The sequence below is a fragment of the Seriola aureovittata genome, chromosome 22, assembly GCF_021018895.1.
Source record: "Seriola aureovittata isolate HTS-2021-v1 ecotype China chromosome 22, ASM2101889v1, whole genome shotgun sequence".
Lineage (NCBI taxonomy): Eukaryota > Metazoa > Chordata > Actinopteri > Carangiformes > Carangidae > Seriola > Seriola aureovittata.
Window position 1 is genome coordinate 4,851,102 of NC_079385.1, and position 9,967 is coordinate 4,861,068.

The window sequence follows — 9,967 nt, forward strand, 5'->3', positions numbered from 1 at the left end:
GGTTGGTTTTTTTTTGTAGTTCTGCCCTGCTGCCGAGTCCAACCCTCATTTCACTGCTTTGCTTACTGAACATTGCACCTCACAATGTGACAAACAAAACTTACAAGTGCTGTTTAGCGGCAGCATCACTTATACCTGAAACATAAAATACAGTAATTTAATATTGTATATCAAAATATTTGGACTGGACTGAATATAATAATGCATTATTTGAAAAAAAAAAATAACTGAAACATACTTTAAAAAAAAACATTTATATTATAATTTCACAATATACAATAATATGTATGTGTATCGCAAAATTTGGGATTTTTGGATATTGGATATCACCTGAGCCTATTAGCAACGTCTCATGTGGAGAGTTGATATCTGAATGTTGGTGACCTGCTTGAGAACAGTTTGTGGGTTAGTTTCAACCAACAGGTACATGTGCATGGCATTAGTCACCTCTGTATCCTGGCATGACCCTCTTGAGTAACACACACAGACAGGATTAACTGAAGTATTCTTCTCCTGTGTAACTGCCAATGTATTCATGTGTTTTCCTCTATTTTGTTCTTAATCTTAATTTTCATTCAGGACAAAACACAAAGTCTAAATTGAAGCGTCATGTGTGGCCTTGACTTACAGATTTATTTAGAGGTATTTGTACAATCAAGATCACGCTGTAGAATAATATAGCCACAGATCAGGTGGGAAAATCAGTGTATTTCCCACACAGCACCGCCTCTCTGTGTGTATCTGAACCCCATATTCCTGTACCTGCACTGACTCCTTGTCTGTTTGTCTGTCTGTCTGTCTGTCTATCTGTCTGTCTGTCTGTCTGTCATCTTGTCCCCTTTCCCACTCTCCTTTCACCACCTCCACCACCATCGTCGTGCTTTCTGCATCCTCACCACCCTCCATTAGATTGTCAAAGAATCCTATGAGGTAAGACACCTACAGTATCACCCCTACCACCCAGAGGTGATGTTTGTCTTTTTGACTTTTGTTAAGTTAAATCTCCCATATCTGACCCTGTGTCGACCCCTCGTTGTCCTTTTGTAGACCGCATCATCTGTTTTTCAGATGTGATATTAAATGTAAACTTTTTAATGGAGGTAGAGCTGCTGTTTCCTGCTTCTCTAGGCTTCTGTCTATATTTTAGTCTTATTCACAGACATGAGTTAAGTCTTTGTGAGTCATGGAGCCTTCAAAGTGGCAGTTTACATATTTTCAGTCAATAGATGTTTTCATAGAGATCCCGTAGCATCAGTTTCTTGTGCTTATTCATGTTTCTCTCACAAAAGTCTTGTTTTTTTTAATTCTATACACAGCTCCTCTTCTTAAATCAAATGACAGCTTCATTCATAAGTGCTTCATCAGCATATTGTAATATTATATAGCAAAAACCTACCTGAGCAGAAGAAAAACAGCCACATTTGATGTCCACTCCAGCGGCTCCAAGGTGCTCATTGTGCTAATTAGCATCTTTAGCTTCCTCTGAGCCATTAGTTTAACTCCTGTTTGTGTTGTACTGTATGTCGTGTTGTGTTCCAGGAGGTGCAAGCTTGCACAGTGGACATGGGCATCACCGCCGACAGCTCCAATCACCCCGACAACAAAAGCAAGAACAGATACATCAACATCCTGGCCTGTAGGTCTCTGTTCAACATGAACATGTAACTGTACAAAATCCACAGTGAAGCTGACTGTGTGTTTTCCCCTCCCAGACGACCACAGCAGAGTGAAACTGTCCAGCAGCTTGGACAGAGATGGGAGATGTGGCGACTACATCAATGCTAACTTTGTTGATGTAAGAACACGTTTGTTAAATTGTGCGTACTTACTCATTTCAGCATATGCAAGTGTTTTTTGGACTAAATAGTTGTCTCCTCCTCCTCCTCAGGGTTACGAGCGAACGCGGGCGTACATCGCAGCTCAGGGGCCTCTGAGAGCCGGCAGGGAGGACTTCTGGAGGATGATCTGGCAGCAGAATGTCGGAGTTATCGTCATGATCACCAACCTGAAGGAGAAAGGACGGGTAGGGGGGTCACCGTGCTACCAGTCTGACACCACAGAGATCAGGAACATTTCGTCTGATCTTACACATCTGACATTTTTGTGTTATGTTTCTTATCATTTATATTCTAATTTCGTGTTTGAGCAAGAAGCTCAAATTAACTTGAACGTATTAAGACCAAAGCCGTCCTCTAAAACCTCAGCATTGTTTGAAAACAACCTCCTGAAAATGTGACGTTCACTAAAACCTTAACCACTCAGACTCTGAAACAGGTAGAACAAGAACATTTATCAACATTCTCAGTTCACTTTTTTCATGTTTAATGATTTATTTATTTTTTTTATGTTGATGAACATTAGTGTAAATGCAGTGATTAACAATAAAAGACAGAGGTTTATTTCATGTTTCGATCTGCTTCAGAGAGAAATAAAGGTTTAAGTGACAGCGTTGCATCCGGTCAATCTTTACCTCCAGCTAGTGTGATACTGGCTCTTACTCGCCGCTCCTCCTCCTCCTCCTCCTCCTCCTCCTCCTCCTCCTCCTCCTCCTCCTCCTCCGACATGTCTCACCCTGAGCTTTGACTAGCTGGTTAGCAGCTTAGCAGGTTTAAGTCAGTGTCTGAATCTAAGACATCTTTGTCTTTTTATCCAGGTAACAGCTGTAATCTGCTTCAACATCTCTCCCCTCGCTCAGGTCGTCAGCCATTGTCTGAACTGTGACTTTAAAAACGTATTTGTGGTCAAAACGTAGAAAAATCAAACGAAATACGTTTCCCTTAATGGATTTCACTTCGCTGACATGCATGTTACCAGTCATGTGTCTTAAAGGGTTTACAGTGAAGCCATCTTGAATAAAGAGCAGGCAGGCAGCATCAGTTTCCACAATACAAATGGGAAAATGAAACATTGTTTGGATTGAAACCAGTCGCAGAGGTCTGCCTACAAGCATGTGGCCAATGCATTAGTACTTGAACATTAGAATTTCAGCAACAATAACACCAACAATAATGAAACAGCAACAGTATAAACAACTCCTCCGCAGGTTAGTCTGACGTTTTTCACATTACACCATCATTAATGTCAAAATATCGATTCAGAGCCTCAGTATCACTTGAACTTTAAAATGTTTGCTGAGAGATGAAAATCAGTATCTGATAATCATCCAGCAGGACAGTGGAAACCTTTCTATTTGATTTCCGCCAGCTTCTGTAAACCTCTGTAAATGTTGACATGCTGAAAATAGATGAAATATTTTACTTTTTCCTCGTCACACTGAAACTCTCACACCTCTCCCCTGGTCCTCTGCTCTTGTTTTATCTCCTCTGTCCTCCTACAGACAAAGTGTGACCAGTACTGGCCGGAGGAGAACCAGGAGGAGTATGGCCCGTACCAGGTGACCCTGAAAAGCAGCCAGACCCTGGCTTACTACACCCTGCGGACGTTCACTGTCAGAGACACCACAAATAAGGTGCATCACACACACACACACACACACACGCACACACACATCTGAAAGCAGGTGCTGCAGCAACAAAGTGAATCTGAGGTTCAGTTGCAACTTGGGAATTGTGGGTAATAGTGTCCTCACCTTCTCTGGTCCCTCAGGTGTCACACAGGAGAGTTGAACACACAGTGCTGCATTACCACTACACCCAGTGGCCGGACATGGGCGTCCCAGAATACACTCTGCCTGTCCTGTCCTTCATCAGAGCGTCCTCCCGGGCCCGGACGCAGGAGATGGGACCTGTCCTGGTTCACTGCAGGTAGTGACACGTTCAAGAGAGCTGCGGTTTCAGATAGGATGCACTGTTTCTGACATGAAGAGTGTGTGTCTGTGTCTGTGTGTGTGTGTGTGTGTATGTGTGCGTTTGCGTGTGTGCATCACAGTGCTGGTGTTGGAAGGACAGGAACCTACATAGTGATTGACAGCATGCTGCAGCAGATCCAGGATCAGGGGACGGTCAACGTTCTTGGTTTCCTAAAACATGTCCGGACTCAGAGGAACTTCCTGGTTCAGACAGAGGTAAGAGAGCACTGTCACAAACACACACACACACACACACACAACACACACACACACACACACTGATAGTGTTCTCAGTGTCCATTCAGTCCTCATTGAGTGCACTGTCTCTCTCTCTCTCTCTCTCTCCTGTAGGAGCAGTACGTGTTCATCCACGATGCTCTTGTGGAAGCCATCTTGAGCCGTGACACCTCGGTGACCTCTGACCACCTCCACACCTACGTGTCTGACCTCCTGACCCCCGGGGCGTCAGGCAGGACACGCATGGACAAACAGTTCAAAGTAAACTTGATCAACCTCGTACAAACCTCTGTGAATTTGCCCTTTACACCGCAGTGAGTTTACACACTGAATATAACGAGTGTAACTGTTTTCGTTGTGTTTCAGTTGATCAGTCAGCGTCAGGCGAAGCACGCAGACTACAGCACTGCGCTGAAGGATGGCAACGCTGAGAGGAACAGAGCCAGAGCTCTGATGCCCGGTAAGCAAACCCGGATTAGAACCCCAGACACCCAGAGGACCCCCCCCCCCCCCCCCCCCCCCCCCAGCCACAGCTGGTTTGTGGTAATTTGATCAACTGTTACTCTGTGTTTGAGTTTGGGAAGCTGACATGATGAGGGCCTGAAGGTGTCAGTTACCCAGCAGCTCGTATTTTCCTCAGGTTGTTTTGATCATGATAACAAAAGCTGCAACATCTTCCCAACATCACTCCACCTTCGTTCTTGACCTTGCAAACAGCAGTTGATAGATAAAGCAATCTCACCTCAAGTTCCATTTAGTAGCTGGATCTTTCAGTCATATCACATGACCATCATCACCATATGGAGTTTGCGTAGTTGTCATGGAGATGAAGATGTTTAAATTTCCTTTTTTTTTTTTTTTTTTTCTGAGCACTTTTAACAACTTCTCATCCATGTTGGATTAAAAACTGAGGTTCCAGGTTTGATAACGGCGACTGTGCTGTTGAGTGTGACATGACACTGTAACATGTGACAGCAGCAGTAGTGGTTGAATGTAGTAAAACATTCAGTCACATTTATTTTCCATGTTTTAGTGCAAATTAAAAAAAATAGTGAAATGATGAGAATCCTCACTGTGTGTTGTTGTGTTTGATGTTATGTTCATGTTTTATTTTGACACAAGATTTGAGCACAGCTGGTTAAAATTTGGACAAAGGATCAGGATCATGACGATGAGCTGTGTGTGAAAGCGACATCGTTTCATCCACAGCCTGTTCAAAAATCACACAGTCACATTCTTTAAGTGACTCTATGTAACTTTTACTGAACTGTGGTCATTAATGTCGATCACAGCTTAATGATAACTGCTGAAATGTAGCGAAACTCTAGCACAATAAGACGAGTCAGAAAGTCAGACTGAGCATTTTATCACTTATGAATTCAAAATGTATTTGTAGGAGGAAAATATGTCATTTCTTCTTTCAAAAGTGGCACAGACTCACTTTAAGTCAGAGGTACAAGACCATATGACACTTGTTGTGACTGGTCATCGGTGACATGGAGGAACAGCTTTCTCATTTTCAGATGTTTTATTTAAACTCACGTCTTTGTGTTTTTGTCCAGTGGAGAGATCAAGAGTGAGTCTGAGCACCTCTGAAACAAACTCCACAGGCTACATCAACGCCTCCTACGTCATGGTAACAACACTGACAACTGTGTATTCATTAGCAGTTTACTAAATGGCGCCTTACTGTTTTTAATACATAATATGTGCTGGTGTTTCCAAAGGGACGTCACCACAGTAAGGAGTTCATCGTGAGCCAGACTCCTCTGAGCAGCACGGTGGCTGATTTCTGGAGGATGATCTGGGAACACAACACACACACTGTAGTCCGTCTGCCAGACACACACTGTCAGGTATGACACACACACACACACACACACACACACACACACACACACACACACACAGGCTCTGTGTATACTTAATAAAATGACTGTATACAAATTTTTTCATGTCAGAGTGAAGAGGCGGAGCGTTGTGTCTACTGGCCCAGTAAAGACCAGCCAATGAGCTTTGAGGGTTTCATTGTGTCGTACTCAGGGGAGGAGCATGTGTGCTTGTCCAATGAAGAGAAACTTTTGATGCAGGACTTTGTAGTGGAGTCTCCACAGGTAACACACACACACACACACACACACACACACACACACACACACACACACACTCTTACACAGAAAACCACGATCAGTCACTGCACTGTCTCTGTCACACGTCCTCTCTGTTTCTCTCTGCACCCATCCAGAACAATTATGTGTTGGAGGTGCGTCAGTACAGCGCCCCCTGCTGGCCAAACCCAGACAGTCCCATCAGGAACAGCTTTGACCTGGTCAGCACAGTGAGAGAGCACAGCAGACACTCAGACGGACCCACAGTCGTACATGATCCGTGAGTACAACACAGACAGGACCACTCACTCACCTCACTGTCTCTTACATCTGCTAAACCATGACTAACACGGTACTCTAAATTGCTGCTGTGTGTGTCTGTGTGTGTCTGTGTGTGTGTGTGTCTGTGTGTGTGTGTGTGTGTGTGTGTGTGTGTGTGTTTGTGTGTGTGTGTGTGCGTGTGTGTAGGTTGGGAGGTGCCACATCAGGGCTGTTCTGTGCTCTCACCACCCTGTCCAGCCAGCTGGAGGAGGAGGGGGCTGTAGACGTGTACCAGGTGGCTCGGATGACCAACCTCATGAGGCCCGGGGTGTTTAATGATATAGTAAGTACTGACATACACACACACACACACACACACACACATTCACTGTTATTTTCAGTCTTTTTTTTTTAATTTTTTTTACCAGTTTTCAGTTTTGGAAAATTTCCTGATGTTATGACAATCAATATCAGTCAGAAAGAAGCAGCCGGTAAGGCGTCATTTTGTGTTCTGTCCCCCCACAGGAGCAGTACCAGTACCTGTACCGGGCTGTGCTGAGTCTGGTGAGCAGCCAGGAGGACCAGCGAGCCCTGCAGAGTCCCGAGACCAACGGATCTGTACCACTGGGGCAGACCAACATTGCAGAGAGCCTGGAGTCACTCATGTAGACACACACACACACATGCACATTTAACACGCACAGAACACACATCATACAAGCACACGCACACAAACAACGGCACAGACCGAGTGATGTGGTGACTGAGGTTCAGCCTGACGTGTGAACAGCTCTGTGTCTGTGGTTCACAGCTGTGTCCACTGAGCCTGCTGATGCTTTCATGTACAGCATGTTAATAACCTGACAACATCATCATTCAAAATCTAAAATAAAGGTTAATGATCCAGGATCATCCAGTAATCAAACACACTGTAGCTATTGAGTCTGACAACAGTCTTTATCGACACATTTCTTATCTGCTTCAGAAACTCACTGAACTCGTGAACACTGTCGGTGTTAGCGTTAGCATGCACAGCAGACCGAGCTGCAGAATCTACCACAGACACATTTGTGGTGTGGTGACCAACAAGCCGACTTAACTTTCATAGAGAAGAAGAAGGTACCACTTTCTAATAAGGCAACCTCTATAAGGGCTTCATCAGTTGACTGACTGACTGACTGACTGACTGACTGACTGACTGACTGACTGATCATAATTCCACCATTGGTCAGCCGAATGCTTTGTAGTTCACTTCACCTGTGCATTGTGAACACAAAGCGTTCCAGATTCACTCGACCTTTTGCCGTTGTGTTTTAGTCCCGCTAAAATATATAGACATAACCACGGCTGCTGGTAACGACCGGTGGACGATGAACTCACAGAGCACAGAGAGCAGGAGAGGAGCAGACAGATAAAGGGCTGAAACCAGCTGACACTAGGCTGACTGCAAACAGCCTGTAACACAGTCCAGCCAGATGCCAAGTTTTGAGCAGTGTTGTTATACATCAGTTAGAAGCCATTATATAAACAGTGTTTGGATGAGCAGGCTGTGAAATCTCTGGTCAAAAAGCCTGACCACTAACTTCTAGGAAAAAAAAAAGGGCTTCAGACGATGTGGACCAAAACAAAAAAACAAAACAACAACAACAACAACAAAAAGAATCAAAGTTGATAATTAAAACACTTCATCAATAACATGTTGACTGTATAATTACAAATGTGATGACAAACCCATGAGCATTTAGGTTGATTATTAAAAAGTGGTACCAAACGAAACTTTACTGCCTTTTTTAGCAAAAACCTACAAATAATCTTAAGTGTGTATCTGTTGCTGGTCAGCATGGAGCCTGGAGCAGCAGAGCTTTGACAGTGTCTGAGAGGAGGCCAAACATTAACGAACAAAACTCAGTAAATATAGAGTAAATACATAATAAAAATATAATTCCTAATTTTGTCTCATTTCGTCAATTGTCAGTGTTTAATTAACTAATTAAATGTTTCTTTTTAATTCCAATAACTTCTATTTGAATCTTTTCTTCAACATTTATTTCTTTTCTTCATAGTTTCTCACTTTCATTGTCTTGTTTTCCTTTGTTGTTTATTTTTTTCTCGTTTATTTTTCCCTTTCTTCTAGAAATAAATATGAATAAAAATTCCAAACAGGAAAAACACAGCAAATTAAAGCCAGAACATTTGAGAATACAAATAATTATAAATAAACACTAATGACACTTGAACCAGAGGCATTTTCACCAACCGGTTTTCCTATAAGATGTTTTATGCACTGCACATGAACCAGCTGCCGCAGACCCGTCTTTAGAATAATGTTTTAATACCCCAGATCTCTGAGGCCTCACTAGTGACAGTAAAGTGACCGCTGGTGTTTACTGCTCGTTGTCTTTGTCTCGTTGCCACTGGCTCCATGGTCTCTGGTGCCCTGTGCCTTTTGTAATACATGTTATTGTACTTTGAATCTGTTTTGATACAACAACTGTGTGACTAATATGCCAAAATAATGACGTGTGATTTTTATCTATTTTCTTAAAGGGTATCTCGTCGTCTCGTTTGCGCTCATTGGTCTCGTTTGTAAAGGTCAGAGAGGAGATGGAGAAATGTCAGCAGACTCAGATGTTCTGTTTAAAATGCAACCTGGAATTTAAAGTGATATTTCACCTAAAATCAGACGTTCCTGTAGGTTTGAATCGATGTAAGTTGATAATGGGTTCTGATGTTTTCAAAGTAGACAGAAAATATCTTGTAGCAGAAAAATCAAACCAGAGGGAAATCATCACAGCAGCTGTGAGTGAGTTAAAGAGAGGAAGGAGCGGAAAGAAACACAAACGGCTGAACAAAGTGATATTAATGGAGATTTTCAGCTCTGATAAACCTCAGTGGCTCAGACTGAAAATGAAATTCAGGAGCTGAGAGCTGCAGCTTCCTCTGCATCCCTGTGCCACTTGCTATGACTGTTTTCATTTTTGAGGGGGTCCAAATGTTTCCACTGCGTCAGACTAAATCAATCAACGTCTGAATCACTTTCCAGCAGCGCTGCAGCTTGAATCTGTGTCCCCACTGTAAACAGTTGTCTTGGGAAGCAGAATCATGAAGGCAGCTGCAGATCTGTGTGTAATCTGTCTCAACTCTTTCTGTGTAAATATCCCTGAATACATCATAAGGCCAAATTACTGTATGTTTATATTGTACCTCTATATATTTTCTATTTTACTATAAGAGGTGATTTTCTAGTCATTTACACATATATAACTGTGTGGATTCTATTTGATAATTTTAGCCTGGAAATATTGATCATGTTTATAGTTTTAATGGAATGTTTCTCTTTTTATCTTCATGATTAAGTAGCAGCATAATGTCTACACCTTTATCTCCAGATGTAAACTGGTGCAGTATGTATATAGCAACAAAATTAAAGATTTGATTCAAACCTTGTTTATGTGTTAAACTCATTTTCTGGAAGGGAACAAAACCAAACTTATCCCTTAGAAGTCCCATATAGTGTAAAGGTAGATGTCCATGTGTGGTTTGATTTTAAAGC

At 42.6% G+C, this 9,967-nt stretch overlaps 1 protein-coding gene across 3 annotated transcripts in view; it reads left to right on the forward strand.

Moving 5' to 3' along the window:
* ptprz1b (protein tyrosine phosphatase receptor type Z1b) overlaps positions 1 to 9,861 on the forward strand; it is a 71,595-nt gene extending 61,734 nt beyond the window's left edge. For 2 of the 3 annotated variants that reach the window (XM_056368072.1, XM_056368074.1), the window contains 15 exons: positions 910 to 930; positions 1,540 to 1,636; positions 1,713 to 1,795; positions 1,889 to 2,023; positions 3,338 to 3,469; positions 3,607 to 3,764; positions 3,889 to 4,024; positions 4,160 to 4,306; positions 4,412 to 4,505; positions 5,608 to 5,681; positions 5,773 to 5,901; positions 6,007 to 6,159; positions 6,291 to 6,433; positions 6,622 to 6,757; positions 6,940 to 9,861. In XM_056368072.1, coding sequence (XP_056224047.1) covers positions 910 to 930; positions 1,540 to 1,636; positions 1,713 to 1,795; positions 1,889 to 2,023; positions 3,338 to 3,469; positions 3,607 to 3,764; positions 3,889 to 4,024; positions 4,160 to 4,306; positions 4,412 to 4,505; positions 5,608 to 5,681; positions 5,773 to 5,901; positions 6,007 to 6,159; positions 6,291 to 6,433; positions 6,622 to 6,757; positions 6,940 to 7,083 — 1,782 coding nt within the window. In that variant the 3' untranslated portion in view covers positions 7,084 to 9,861. The remainder of the gene's footprint in view (positions 1 to 909; positions 931 to 1,539; positions 1,637 to 1,712; positions 1,796 to 1,888; positions 2,024 to 3,337; positions 3,470 to 3,606; positions 3,765 to 3,888; positions 4,025 to 4,159; positions 4,307 to 4,411; positions 4,506 to 5,607; positions 5,682 to 5,772; positions 5,902 to 6,006; positions 6,160 to 6,290; positions 6,434 to 6,621; positions 6,758 to 6,939) is intronic. The other variant, XM_056368073.1, reaches the window with a different exon arrangement.
* The last annotated feature ends 106 nt before the right edge of the window (positions 9,862 to 9,967 follow it).